The 14,074-nt window shown below is 57.9% G+C and overlaps 7 protein-coding genes across 7 annotated transcripts; 1 reads left to right on the top strand and 6 right to left on the bottom strand.

The window, feature by feature from the left end:
- Positions 1-389: 389 nt before the first annotated feature.
- CcaverHIS019_0113230 (uncharacterized protein) lies at positions 390-1,580 on the top strand (the record flags this gene model as incomplete). Its single annotated transcript, XM_060596927.1, has 1 exon — positions 390-1,580. One exon carries the CDS (start codon positions 390-392, stop codon positions 1,578-1,580), a length of 1,191 nt encoding a protein of 396 aa, XP_060453871.1.
- Positions 1,581-2,064: 484 nt separating this feature from the next.
- Positions 2,065-2,757, bottom strand: CcaverHIS019_0113240 (uncharacterized protein; the record flags this gene model as incomplete). The annotated part of the gene is made up of 1 exon (XM_060596928.1): positions 2,065-2,757. The coding sequence occupies one exon, from the start codon at positions 2,755-2,757 to the stop codon at positions 2,065-2,067; it is 693 nt and encodes a 230-aa protein (XP_060453872.1).
- A 539-nt stretch (positions 2,758-3,296) lies between these two features.
- CcaverHIS019_0113250 (uncharacterized protein) lies at positions 3,297-4,499 on the bottom strand (the record flags this gene model as incomplete). Its single annotated transcript, XM_060596929.1, has 3 exons — positions 3,297-3,498; positions 3,536-4,160; positions 4,205-4,499. 3 exons carry the CDS (start codon positions 4,497-4,499, stop codon positions 3,297-3,299), a joined length of 1,122 nt encoding a protein of 373 aa, XP_060453873.1.
- Positions 4,500-4,806: 307 nt separating this feature from the next.
- CcaverHIS019_0113260 (uncharacterized protein) lies at positions 4,807-6,096 on the bottom strand (the record flags this gene model as incomplete). The annotated part of the gene is made up of 1 exon (XM_060596930.1): positions 4,807-6,096. One exon carries the CDS (start codon positions 6,094-6,096, stop codon positions 4,807-4,809), a length of 1,290 nt encoding a protein of 429 aa, XP_060453874.1.
- Positions 6,097-6,427: 331 nt separating this feature from the next.
- CcaverHIS019_0113270 (uncharacterized protein) lies at positions 6,428-7,471 on the bottom strand (the record flags this gene model as incomplete). Its single annotated transcript, XM_060596931.1, has 4 exons — positions 6,428-6,497; positions 6,567-6,747; positions 6,782-6,867; positions 6,918-7,471. 4 exons carry the CDS (start codon positions 7,469-7,471, stop codon positions 6,428-6,430), a joined length of 891 nt encoding a protein of 296 aa, XP_060453875.1.
- Positions 7,472-9,103: 1,632 nt separating this feature from the next.
- On the bottom strand, positions 9,104-11,003 carry CcaverHIS019_0113280 (uncharacterized protein; the record flags this gene model as incomplete). Its single annotated transcript, XM_060596932.1, has 5 exons — positions 9,104-9,156; positions 9,215-9,254; positions 10,382-10,566; positions 10,598-10,816; positions 10,967-11,003. 5 exons carry the CDS (start codon positions 11,001-11,003, stop codon positions 9,104-9,106), a joined length of 534 nt encoding a protein of 177 aa, XP_060453876.1.
- A 323-nt stretch (positions 11,004-11,326) lies between these two features.
- Positions 11,327-12,994, bottom strand: CcaverHIS019_0113290 (uncharacterized protein; the record flags this gene model as incomplete). The annotated part of the gene is made up of 2 exons (XM_060596933.1): positions 11,327-12,752; positions 12,807-12,994. 2 exons carry the CDS (start codon positions 12,992-12,994, stop codon positions 11,327-11,329), a joined length of 1,614 nt encoding a protein of 537 aa, XP_060453877.1.
- Positions 12,995-14,074: the final 1,080 nt, after the last annotated feature.

Below are 14,074 nucleotides of genomic sequence, written 5' to 3' on the forward strand. Positions count from 1 at the left end.
GAGTGCATGTAGAGTAACCCCAATGTATGGATGTTGTCTGGGCAAGACGGACGCTGGCGAGCTCGGCCCCCCGCGTACCAGCGAGGTACCACTTTCCCGTGGCATCCCCCGCCCGCTGTGATTGGTTGGGCGCGTGTCCGTCACTTTTGATAAGGCATCAACTCGGCTTGGCGTCGCGTCGACCTCGAGGCCTCCAAGTCCGAAGACTGGACTTGTGTACTCGAAACAGACCTGGAGAGGAGTGCTGGAGGATTGGCAGTAGCCGATCCAATGTGTGGAAGCAAACTGCCACGCGAGTGTACCCGGGAGTATGCAGCCGGCCTAAATATCCACGAGGCTGTACTTGTCTTCTCAACTGCTCCGTTCACTTCAACATCCGCGCATCCCACATGAAGATCCTCGCCATCTCCTACGGCACGGAGGGCGACACGCGCCCAATGGTGGCTCTCTGCCGTGGGCTCCTGGACGCCGGACACACTGTGGTCCTACTTGGTGATCCGCCTGGGTTGGGCTCAGCCAAAGCGCTCGGCGTGCCGACTGTCGCCCTCTCTGGTGACCTGCAGGGTATGATGCGGAGCACGCCGGCGAACGCGACGGGCCCGCAAGTCCTCAAGCTCGTGAACAAGAACACGTCGGCGTGGATGGCGGCCGTGCTCGCCGAGTGTCCTGCCGACCTCATCCTGGCCGGCGGTCTGAGCGTATATGTCGCCGAGAGCGTTGGGGAACGCACAAACACGCCAGTCATACAGACCGTACTCACGCCGGTTGGGTCACGGACGCGCGAGTTCATCTCGCCTATTATGGCCGGCTTGCCATTACCTCGATGGGGATGGCTCAACCTCGTGTCTCACACGATCGTATGTTGGTTCGCCTGGTTGGTTTTCCTCTCCGCCACCAATGCCGCGCGCAAAGAACATGGTATGGCTCCTCGGCGCCGTCGCCGGGTTGGCGATCCTCAGGTATATGGTATTTCGCCCGCGCTGCTCCCCAGGCCTAGAGATTATCCATCCAACGTTCTTTTCACAGGACAATGGGTGGTACCAGCCACCTACTCCCCGCCACCAGAACTTGAGGCGTTCTTAGCTGCCGGCGAGAAACCGATCTACGTCGGTTTCGGGAGCATGGCGGGTGTCTCTTCGGATCTCATCGTTGCGCTGCGAGAGGCGATTGGTGACCGCCGCGCAATCTTCGGTCGCGGGTGGAGTACCATTGGAGACCTCCCGTCAAACTTTCACGCCGTGGATGACGTGCCCCACGATTGGCTTTTGCCGCGCTGTGTAATGGCGATTCATCACGGCGGAAGCGGGACAACGCACTCGGCCTGTGCGGCAGGCGTGCCGTCCATCATCCTGCCTACGGTTGCGGACCAGTACTTCTGGGCGCAGCATATGGCCGATATTGGTATCGCCAAGCACGTGCTCCGGATGCACAGCCTCGATACGAACAAGCTGCGAGCGGCTATTGCGTTCGCGGACACGTCGGGGCCGCAGGAGAAGGCACGTGATCTTGGACAGGCGATGGGTTTGGAGGACGGAGTAAGCGCTGCTGTCTCGGCCATAGAATCGTTCGCAGAGCAGTAATAGGTAATGGAGGCCGCGCGAGCGGAGAGGACGTTCATACGATTGTCGGCACAGAGGCGTTCGGCGTCAGGAATCACGAGCATGCGACGCCGGTCGTCATCAGCCCCTCCAGCTGTGGGAGGGGAGAGTGGAACTGAATTCGTGAACTCGATACCGACGGATCGCATCGAGGCGCACGCAAAGTACGCGTCCATTCAGAACCAATCCAAACCTGCGCGACCTCAGCTTGGCCAGCATCGCCGCCGACCTCGTGGTGATCCCCTTTACACAAGTGGTGGTGGACGTCGGGAGGTAACGCAGACCTCTCACTAACTGGTGCGGATCGTGGGCATGGTGGGAAGATGCCTACTCTAGGGGCGCTGGACATACGGGAACTGTAGATGGCATGTAAACTGACTTTCCTCAGCCCTGGCCCCGAACGACCTCTGAGTCGTCCTCAACGCATCCAAACGACGACGACATACAAGCGCGTACATCCATGTACCTAGCAACCAAAGTAATCTGCGAGTGCGGCGAGGTCGCGGAAATGGAGGGGATGGCGTGGAGACGGGCTAACGTCCTTTGTCCTCTTCGCGCCAAACTCATGTACGCGCTCGATATATGCTGTCTGTAGACCGGCGTCCTGTGCGGCATCCAGGTCCTTCTCATGCGCTGCCACCATCATGACTTCCTCGGGCTTAACGCCAAGCACCCTAGCCACACCCTGGTAAGTCCTATGATCGGGCTTGTAAGCGCCAAACACCTCGGCACACAATATAAGGTCCCAAGGTAACCCCGCCCGTTTGGCCATGTATGTAAGCAGGCCAATGCCGCCATTCGACAATGGGGTGATGACGAAACGGCTCTTTAACCGGTTCAGAGCGGCGACGGCTTCGGGCCATGGATCGAGTCGATGCCATGCGCGGTTCAGTTCGGATAGCTGGGATTCCGAGAGAGGCGGCGCGATGGTGCGGAGGATGTCCATGTGCAGGTCATCGAGGACGCGGAAGGTGCCAGAGGCCATGGTCGCGGCCATGGCGGGCGCGTAGCCTTGTCGCCATTGGAGGGCGAAGGCGTCGCCGTCAATGCCCGGGACGAGGGATTCGACTTCGCGCGCGATGGTGGTGTGCCAGTCTACGACGGTGCCGAAGACGTCAAAGGCGAGGACCTTGGGTACGGGCGGAGTCTGTTCAGCCATTGTGTATAACGTTGGGTGGTGAGAGGATGGCTGTTATATTGTCAGACCACAAGTCCGGCTATGACACTCCGGCTACATACTACAGCCGTCCGGATCGGCCACGGCCGGAGCACAGACTTGCCTGCCATGGGGGAACGCGCCCAACTCATCATCTCATGCCGTGCCATCATCTGCGACTTCATCGAGGTTGTGCGATACCATTCGCATTGCGTGCTGCTGTGCATGAAAGAAGCTGGCAAGTAAGCAATCATATAGATGTCTCACATTTTGTTTACGTAATCGGCGAGATGGCCGAGCGGTCTAAGGCGCTGTGTTAAGGTATTCTCTTGAATATCCGCAGTCTTCGGACGTGGGTTCGAATCCCACTCTCGTCAAAAAGGTATTCAATTACCTAGCCAACCTTTTGGATGTTCGTCTGCGAGAGAGTGAGAGTGACCAGAGTACGGAGCTTGCTGCGGACTTTTGCCCTGTAGTATCTTGAATACATAGTTGATACCCAGAGTCTTCTGAACTGCCCACATCGCCAAGACCTAACCGTACTAAACGTCCTTCTCGCCACCCATGACGAACACGGTCTTGCCGATCTTGTTCTTCTCAAAGAGGGCGTAGTACTCCTCAGCCTGGCTAAAGTCGATCTTCTTTTCGATAAACTTGGCAAAGATCTCCTTGTTGTCGCGGAGCACCTCGAGCGCGCCTGGGAAGTACGTCGGCACGGAGCACTGGCCCCACTGGAAGCGGAGGCTGGTGTGAGCAACCCTAAAAAAAACAAGAATCTCACCCCTTGTTGAACATCATGTATCCGCTAGTGGTAATGGGTTCAGAGTGGACACCGCAACTGGACACAACGCCAAAGTAGCGCGTGAGGTCGATGGCCTTGAGCATGGCGCTGGCGTGGCCGACGACTTCCAGTGCGACGTCGGCTCCACGCCCATCCGTCGCCTCCAAGATGGCAGCCTTGAGCTCTTCCTCTGGGAGCGCGATTGCGCCGTGGCGCCGTGCAGTCTCCAAGCGGTGAGGGGCGAGGTCGGTCGCGAACACCTTGTCAAACATACGGACGGCGGAGGAGATTGCGCACAGTCCAACTGGTCCACAGCCGATGACCACGCACACGCCCTCCTTCTTGCCCTCGACGTCCTTGACAAGGTCGCCTGTCATGGGCTGACCCAGGCTCTCCATTAGGAGACGCTTACCACCCGACGCGACAAAGTAGCCCGTCGGCAAGATATCGGCCATAAGGAGAAGTGTGCTGGCGGGAATGTCGTCAGGCTGTGGGAACAGGAACGTGTCGGCCGTGGGAACGCGCAGGTACTCTGCCTGGCAGCCCTCGAGGCCGCGACCAGTGCCAAAGGTGATGCCAGTGTCACAGCGTGCCATGAGACCCTTCTTGCAGAAGTAGCAATCGCCTGAGGTCAGCATGAGGTATTACCGCTGCGGCAGAGCTACTCACCACAGGTGGCGGTGAAGGGGACGATGACATTGTCCCCGACCTTCCACTTGGTCACCTCGTCACCGACCTGCACGATCTTGCCCACAAGCTCGTGGCCGACTGTGATTGGGAGTGGAATGGGGATGTGGCCACGGTAGATGTGCAGGTCAGAGCCGCACAAGCCCGCGACGGTGGTCTGGACGATCACGTCGGTGGGCTTCTGGATCGTCGGGGTGGGCACGTCCTTGACAGCGATCTTGAGGGGCGCCTCGAGGACGACCGCCTTCATAGTTGGGGGGAGGGCGCCAATGGTCATTGTTAGCAGTGTGTGTGGTTGGAAACCTCGAGGGTGTTGAGACAATATAGCATGAGAAGTGCTATTGAAGGCACGATGAACTGGGAGGTGGGGCCTGTCCTCCGGATGTGAACTAATGCTTGCCGGTGATAACGGCCGCGGCATTCGGCCTTGTCCGTACACATTCCTCGGTCATCGTGAACCACAACACCAACAAAACGCGTAATCAAAGACGCCGTAAGCATCACCTCAAGCGATTCCACGCCCGTAAGCGGCGGGCGCCGCCAAAACATCTGCATACACAATGCCCACCGGCCAGTGCAACCCGTTACTCTGTCCACTTTGCCCAGACGCGCCCAGCTTCCGCCTCACTGAGAATTGGAACTGGGCCACTCTCAAGTGGATCGGCCGTTTGCACCCACGCATCCAAGGTCTGCAGGCGGACCTGGCCACTCAGTCCCTCCACATCAGGTGTCCCGGCCGCCCACATGATACGGCACGCTTCCATTTGCGCGCTGGTAACGTCGCACCACGCCCGTTCATGCGTGCTGTCTAAGAGGCGCATGACGGCTGCAACGAGCTCCTCCCCACGGCGGAGCGGTTGAGGCTTGGGCAGTGTGCGTTGCCACTTCGCGACAGGGCGCGACCGTGGCCGCATACCGAGATCGGCGTCAGAGCACACCTCGACGCCCACGATCGTTACGAGCGCGCGCCGCTGTACCGCGACTTTGACGAGATGCTGTAGGAGCGTGGCGAACCACCCGTCGTCGCCTACACCCTCCTCAACGCTCGGTGGGTGTAGGACGACAACAACGTCCGCGTGCTCTCCCAGTGCTTGCGGGAGGATCTGGACATCGGTTCCCGCCCGCAATGTACCCGCCCAGTGCAGGTGGAGCACAAGTCGCTGCGTCTCGGAGGGCATGGCGACCTGGAGCACGGCGCTCGGTCTAGACGCATGGTACTGCGACCCCTCCTCCTCGTCACTGTATTCGAGGTCGTACAGCCACGATGGCTGAGGCGGCCATGTATGGAGATCCATGTGCGTGACAAAAACCCGTGCGCGGACGCGCACCCACTCGTCGAAGGGGAGATAGCCTTTGGCACCTAATACTATGCGTGGGCATGAGGCCGCAGGCCAAGCGGGGAAGGAACGCACACCAGCTACGCCTGTCCGTACCTTTCGGAGCATCGGGGCAGGGAGTCTCGAAGCGTGCCAGACGAACGGGGCGCACAGATCCACACACTGAGTGATTGCGAGCGACCGAGTCGCGCTTTCTCTCCACTCGTCATCGTCCTCGCCTTCGGGCTGTTCCCACGCGTTCAGCACACGATATGGGGCACATGGGAGTCTCACGACGGCTCCGTGCTCGTCTCGCGCGGTAGCTAGTGCAATGTGTCGATAGAAGTGGGGCTGGACACGCGCTCGGACGATGTGGCTCGTGCGCGCTAACACGAGAAGCGTCTCGGGGTCGGCGTGGGACAGGACGCCGTCGAAGATGTGAGGGAAGGCTAAGTGGTCGAATACTGGGAGGGCAGGTGAGGATGATGATGAGGGGGAAGATAAGCCTGTGGGGTCATGGGCGGGATGGGAGCCCTGGGTAGGAGCGTCGGTGGGCATTGAGAGCAACGTTTCGCAGATGATCGTAACAAGACACGGAGATGGAGCGATCTCACTTGCGAAGGAGTTGGATGCTAAAGAGATGAGAGGAGATGAGTAAAATGAAGGTCGAGAGAGAGAGAGGATCGGGGTATCGGATGAGCGGCGTTCAGGGCACAACTACAGTGGGCGTGAGGAAGAACTTGTCATTCCTCGATCCCCCCCCCCAAGATCTCGATGATAACAGGCCCCCTACGCCCAACGATCATCTCCACTCTCATGACCTCTCAAGCTTTCCTCTGACCAGGAGGAACTGGTCCCCGGAAATTGTATGACTGCATATAATCTACACCTAGAGCTTGCCCTTGCTCATCAGCGCCTTCATCTCCTCTCTGCTGCGACGCGCCCCCTCAGCACCGACGCTGGTGTCAGTTTAAGGCCACGTAATCACACAGTCCCTCTACACCAGATGCTCTCCCTGCTGTACTCACAACTGCCCCTGCGAGTTCATGCGGTACACGCCCCACTGGTCTGGGATGAGGTAGCAACCAAAGTTGGTCTTGGGGTCCGTATCAGTGATGGCCGCTACGAAAGCGGCGACGACGTCCTCGACCTTGGCGTACCCGAGCTTCGGAACGGGGTGCACAAAGTCAGAGGTGAGGATGGCTGTCTCTGGTTGTCAGCTGGTTAAAGGTGTTAGACGCACTCGAGAAGTAGGGGCAGATGGTGCCAACACGGACGTTGAGCTCGCGGCAGACCTTGTCAATGCCCTTCTGGATGCCGAGGATGCCCCTGGAGTCAGTCGGTCGCGGTCAATCCACACGATCGCTGTCGCCACTCACGCCTTGGCTGCGCCGTACATGACACCCTCGGAGCCGTAGAACGTCGACATGGAACCGGTGAAGATGATCGCGCGCAGCCCAGGGTCTGAACGCTTGTCGTTGATAAAGTACCACAGCGCAATGCGCGTTGTGTAGAGCACGCCTGTGAGGTCGACGTCGAGCGTCTTGAGGTTTGGCTTGGTGAGCTTGGTCGCGTCGCCGTCTTCACGGGGGTCGAAGCGGCCAATCTCGTTGATGCCTGCGTTGGGGAGGACAATGTCGATGCTACCGAACGCCTTGGCGCCCGCCGCGAAAAGCGCAACCTGGTCATCCCAGCTCGTGACGTCGCAGTGGCGCGATACAACCGCGTTGCTGCCGTGAACGCGCTCGATCTGGGCAACTGTCTCGCCCATCCCCTTCGCGTCAACATCGCCGAGGACGACGCGTGCCCCGTTCTTGGCAAAGTCGATGGCCGTAGCGCGGCCAAAGCCGGACCCGGCACCCGTGATTACGACGGTGCGGCCCTTGAAAGCCGCGGCGTTGGCATAGCACTGGGCAGTAGAGATGGCGGGCATGATGAATGAGTGTTTGAGAGAGTGAGAAAAGAGTGTAAGATGAAGATGGAGATGGAGATGCCCACCGCTGTCATGGCATGGTGTGGATTCCAAACGTCTCGGTGACCTCATAACCGGCAATGGGCATGGGCCAGTTTCAACATCTCTCAGCGTGGGGCAGAGTCCTCATAGGCCCTTTTCACAAACCTCCGAACTTTGACGTCCCCGACTCTGTAAGGTCGCTGCCCACCAGGCTTGCATAGTTCAAGGAGACATTGTGGTATGCATGATCGATGTACCTTGAATGTTGCTCGCGTTTTCACCCCTAACACGTCGGTGAAGAGGTAGGTTGATCACAAGGACGGAGGTAAGCCCTGTTATGTCAGTCTAAGTGTTGCCATGGTGCGAGACCGCACTCTGTTGCACGATGGCGTGTAGTCCTCACAGTAGACGACGCTAATGAAGTGTTGCTGCACATCCTCGATGTCAGAATGTTCCGCCTGGCAACTCGAATATTAACCCCAAGGTTGGAAGAGGAATGACAAAGTACTGTATCCATGTACTTACACGGGTTTCGTTCACCATATGTGGAACTCCCACTTCGAAAGAACGCACCGCATTTCACGCGCGGAAGGTCTACCTTGCTGTCAGTGTATCACAGTGGACTAGCTCCGGGCCCAAAGCTTTGCAACGTAAGCTTTCACGCCAAGACGGCCAGACGCGGTACACGCAATTCAATCAGCTCCCGATGAAATAAGCGTAACAAGCCTGGCCCTACCAAAAACGGCGACACAGTGTCGAACGCCGTCGCGTCGAACGTGCGAGCACGGCGTGCGCTGATGGCACGAGAGAGGGACATGTTGGTTGAAGCGCTATGGTACATCGGCATAGACAATAGGCTTTATAATATGTCGCTGCATTGAGTGGTCAGGTGCATGTTTAAGCTGTCGTGTTGTAATGACACCGCCATGTTTGATGTGGTCCGAGGCTCGGGTTCCGTCGGAGTTTGTTGTTCCCGTGTCTACGCCGAGATACAAGCTCGCAAGCAAACCGTTTTGCGGCCACTGTTGCGCAAGAACGAGACGCAGTGACATTGTGACGAAGCGGCAAATGGCCGCTTGGCTGGGTTGAGGCGATGCCCAGCCTCCAACATACAATACCTTTATGATACTGGTACTACAGTATTCTCGTAGGTCGAGCGAGTCCACGTGACTTAGTTGGGCGGATATGGTCGTAGATAACCAGCAAATAGGGGGGCAAAAGTACGCATATTACGTCGGCAATCACGTTGAATACCACCAGCCGGGTTGTGTACGAGTACCGCATGTCGGCATATCCCACAATCAGCTTTACTAGTGCGAAGGAGGGGATGTGGATCGCGAATGTCACGTCGAACGTGCGGGCGCGGCGTTGATTTATGAGGCGTTTGTGGGACATGTTGGTGTGCGGGAGAGTGGTGTTGTCTGCAGCGAGTCTGCTCTATCTGCAACTGCATGCTGGAGCCGACTAAGGTAATGCCGATTGAACGGCATGGGAATGGGCCTACAACGTCCTCATGTCCAGGCAATTAGGCAGGTCTTGGAGTCGGGTTGACACCTCCACGCGTCGGACACGCCAACATACCAACGGCTCTGGCCGCGCCGAAGCCGTGCCTCAAGGGGCAAGATGCATGGCAGTGCCGGCGCTGCAGCCCACCATACACATTGCTTGAACCGTTACTTCTGGCGCATACGATTATAGGGCAATTGGAGCTATTGCACTCACGGTTGCGTAGTCCCACGGGATTAGTTATTATGAAGTCGTACTGGATTAAAATTTGGTGGCTGTTATACCTTGTCTACTGTCGGGATCTAGGCGTAGCTAAGGGTCGGGAAATGGCTGCGAGGGCTGCCTTTGTCCAATCGAGGCCGGCGACGACGCCGAACCACGGCTCATATCCCGTGCGCTCCATGTCGTCACTAAGCCCATGTTTACACCGAAGATGGCAGCAAAGACCACGAGCTGGGCCCAGACTTGCAGTGCCCGTCGAGTGTGCTGGCACACGAAGCTTGGATTAGCCCCGAAGAGGGGAGATGGAGACGTACAAGACGAGCCAATAGATCAGCATCAGGTCGTCGACAGCGGCGTTGGCATAGATTGTCCTGTCTGCTACGGCGGGGCTGATGCGGAGGCTTTTGATTGCAGAAGGTGGTTGGGGCCCAGAGGATTGGGTTGAGGACCGAGCTGCCGAAAGAGCCCAATGAGAGCAGCGTGTACAAGTACATGAGTGTTGTGGGGGCCGTGCGCGCTTGGGCAGTCGTGCAATTGGCGGGAGATTGCCATTGTGGATGGATGCGAGTGATGCTCGATGCGTGTTCACTTCTTAATAAGTTGCTCCATGTCCATGGTGCATGCATGACATCCGGTCGGGCCTTTTAGTTGCATAAAGTTGAGTGGTGCACAGCTTAACAGGGGCGGTTGGACGACGGTTGTCTGGTAGATGACATGGCACAGTCGCGTTGTCCCTTGGAATGCATGGAAGCACAGCAGGCATTGTGCAGCGCGCAGCGTGCCGCGTCCGATCAGTAAGTCTCCGTCTGCTTAAAGTGTGACATATGTTCCAGTGTCCTGGGCTCCGGTGGAATGTGTATGCAACAGGCCATCGCGGGTTGCAGAGTGGAAATCTGCGCAGCCAAATCCGTCCTCATACATGATAGGGACCGCTCTCCCGACCGCGACCGGGGTACCGACCGGGGTACCGGGGTACCTGCATCGCCTCCGATCGTAAATCGGAAGCGGCATATGAGGCACCAGGCATCTCTGCTCCCTCTCTTCTTCGAAACAGCTGTCAGGTGCCCAAGGTCACCGACTGTAAGAGTGTGGTCGGCGTGGTGAACTATCTCCGCATCTCACTTGGCTTGATAGCCTTGGCAAAGCGGCAGTACCTCACACCAAATACGTGCCCAGTACCCGCAAACGATCGCTGATCGTCCATCTCTCCCTCCGGAAACGCTGGATCGCGGCCTCGGCAGATGGAGCAGAAGAACGGTCGAGGAGGAGCAGTGTCCCGCCGGGTTTCAAGACGCGCGCCAGCTCTCCTAGGGATTGCGACCGTTGCGACAGGCGCGGAGAATGGGCTGATGTCAGTTCCCCAATACACCGACATACATTCCAGCGTTGCAGCCGCCAGGGTAAAGCTCGCGTTGGCGAACGGGAGGGCATTCCACGCAGATTGGTACAGGTGGACATTCGCGCCAGCACGCAGGACGTTTCGTACCACCGTGTTTGGGAGGTTGGTCTCGAAACTGTCGACGCCAATTGCTGGTCCGGTGCGACCGAGGCGGACCAGCACCATGCCCTTGTTGGCGGCGCTCCCTGCGTCCAGTACTGGTCCGGTTGGATGGTGGGCCGCCAGACCGCGGGCCCAGAAGTCAGCGGGAAATGAAGGTGATTGTAGCAGCGAGCGCGTGTAGGGTAGAGGCGTTGTTCTGTGAATGGCCAGTCGACTGGATTAGCGATAGTGGACTAGGAACTCACCACCGTAAGCTGGTTCCTCCCTGGGATCGACGACCATTGTTGGGGCGAGGAGTGTCACTTGGTCAAGCGGGAGCATAGGAAGGAGAGCTCGGTTACGACACATGTCGATCTGTCGAGCGGTCAAAGACAGGCCTGCATCTTATGGTTTCTGCATGTTGGGAATGATGGGAATGAGCGATGGCGTCAGTGACGTGGAGAACGCGGGGGCCGGTGGGGAAGCGCCATGATCCGACGAGCACCGGCCTCCAATGCCGCAACATGCCGCTTTCCGGACCATCTGTTGCCTGGAACTATGCGTGAATACATACTGATATGCTAGACTTCCTCCCACGTCTCTCTGCATCTCGACTCTCCTTCCTCTTAGTATCCCGACGTGCTGGCCCCGCTGCCAAACGACATAGGCGTAACAGCCTCCGAACTGAGCTGGTTCCAATCAATGCCCGCGATCCACTCCGCAAACGACGACACCATGGCATGGTCACCCGGACCATCTCCATTGATCCCACCTGAGCCGTACGCCGCCAGATCCGGCTTTATCTCCGATGTCGCGTTGAGCGTCGGCCGCTGCGGCCCGGACGGCTGATGGGGCCGGCTCACAACCTGTGCCTTCCACCGCGGGATCGTTTCACGCGCCGCCGCTGCGACAGCGTTAGAGATACGCACGACCATCCCCCCTCCCTTGAGAAGGCGGATCGTGTCTGCCGCACCGCGCATGACCGACTTCCACACAACCTCACGCGGAGGTGGAATGCCCCACAACTTGAAGCAGCCTGCGTGCACCTCAAGGCCCGTGACGAACGCTCGCACACCATAGGTGCACGTCAGCGCGGTCGGGTAGAGCTCGTCGCGGAGAAGGTTGGAGGTCGAGGCGAGCACGCACTCGGCCGTCTCTGCTAACGACGGTCCATGGATTTGAATGAAAGCCTGGAGATGGACTGACCCAGCCGTCTTCTTGATTACGTCGTGGAAGAACTGCGGCGAGAAGCCCCATCCGAGGGAGAGTTGTAGTGCCACACCGGATAACACTTGATCGAGCGCCGCATGCTCCAGCTCGAGCCATGCAAGGATCGACGGGCAAAGGTCGAGGAGTGATGTGCGTTCCGCGTCGAGCGCCAAGCAAGCCTTCGTCCACTTTGCCCGTGCATCGTCGACGGACGCGAGGCGGATATGCTCTTCCTGGTGCTCCGACTCGGCGCACTGGGTGATGCAGCGAGTAAAGAGAACCCACAGTCGGCAGCGAAGGATGACTGCCAGGCACCCCGTCTGCTGGGCCGGTGTCAATTTGGCGTTTTCCACCTGCGCCTGGAGCGCCACCAACTCTGCCATCGTCGGCAACTCGAGCGACGAATACTTGGCAAAGTAGTGTTGATCCTCGCCGAGGTAGCCCACTGCGACGTGCGTGGCGGCCAGGACGCGTGTGATTCGTCCCTGCAAGCCAACCGCCTTGGAGGACCGGAGGGCTAAAGCCGCCATTTCGCCTGCCGGAGGGTTGAGACTGTCGGACCAAGACTCGTTCAGCCCCACAAAGGTCGCCGCAAAGAGAAGAACCTGTGGTGCGTGGACGTCGGTTGGTTTGAGGAAGAGGTCGGCGCGGCATGACCGCACGAGTGTGTAGAGGGGATCGGATAGTGAGTGAGGAATCACATTAAACTCTGCCGAAGCAAGGTACTGGACGGCCTCGAGGTAGAGCAGTGAGGCCGATGCTCCTCCCACACTCTGCCGCAAACGTCGCAGCTCCATGAGGGGTGGGGTGAATGGGACCCACAAGGGGACGCGCTCGGAGCACCTGAGCGTTAGTCATCACGCGCGCACGGCCATTGGTGCGGGACGCTGCACTTACCAAGTTGCGGCCTGCTGCGCAAGGTCTTCGGACACGAGATCGTCTAGGATTGAGTCGGGTGGCGGGTCATGGATGAGTGGAGGTTGATACGATTCGAGGGCCTGGCGATGGAACTCGCGCATGAGGCTGATGGGAAGGAAGCGGGGAAAGTAGCCTTCGTACTCTTCGAGACTGCGTGGGTGGGTCATGAAGGGGTTGTTGGTCTTGTCATTTGGGGTAGGCTCGTCGCCTCCGTTTGATGTTGAGGAAGGTGTGAGCGTGTGGAGGTGTGCATATCGATAAGTGCCGTCAAGTACGCAAACTGATTTCAAGCGGCGACATCGGGAACAAGCATCGCGGGGTGGGAGTGGAACGCCTCCTTCCAACCTCTGCGAACCTGTTGGGAGTTCGCATCGACGCTTTCCTCGCTTGCAGGCGGTGCAAGTCCGGGCGGCATGAGAACGAGGCATGAAGAAGGATGGAGGATGGAGATGAATGATGTTTTAATGGAATGTGGTTGATGAGTGACTGTATTGTATGGTAGTGTGATGTGGTGGTGTGTGGTGTGGGCACAATGGCCCAAGTGAGGGAGGGTTAGAGTTGAACAAGGGGGAGGGGAGCTTGGCGGATTACGCCGGTCAGCGGCCAGGGGGAAGGGTCAATGACCGAGGCGGAGGCGGAGGCGGAACTGTCAGATTGCGGAGGGGAAAATCAGGTAATCACAATTACAACAACTGGCCAATGCGAGTGGCGTTCCTTGGTAACAAGAAATAAAAAGGGAATAATAATTGAGGCAAACAAAGGCTAGTTGACCAACAAGGATGCATAGATGGTGATGGAAGCATGTATGGTGATGAAGAATGCGAGGTGGGTACTTTGTAGTTAGTCAGTTACCAGTTACCAGCTTAACAGGCCTGCAGGCAGAAGGCAAGGTCTTTGTTGAATACCCTTTAGCTTTAGTCCCCGGCCGCCATTCAGGCTATTCGAGCGGATTAGAGCGGAAGTGGGGCACCATGGTAAGCGAGCGGAAGCACGCGGAACCTTTTTGACATAATGTAATGATGTAATTGACCGTTAGTGGGCACTGGTCCACGTGAACTACTGTTCCACGTGGAGTTTCTGGTTTTTCCGCTTTCCGCTCCCGAATGAGTTTGTATGACACTGCAGAACACATAACATCATCATCTCTCGAATTGTTAAACCATTTCAAGCATTACCTACTCGAGGTTGAACTCATCATCATCATCATCATCATCATCATCATCATCACTTCCACTCAATCCACTCGA

The sequence above is a fragment of the Cutaneotrichosporon cavernicola genome (genome assembly GCF_030864355.1).
Source record: "Cutaneotrichosporon cavernicola HIS019 DNA, chromosome: 1".
In the NCBI taxonomy this organism is placed as follows: domain Eukaryota; kingdom Fungi; phylum Basidiomycota; class Tremellomycetes; order Trichosporonales; family Trichosporonaceae; genus Cutaneotrichosporon; species Cutaneotrichosporon cavernicola.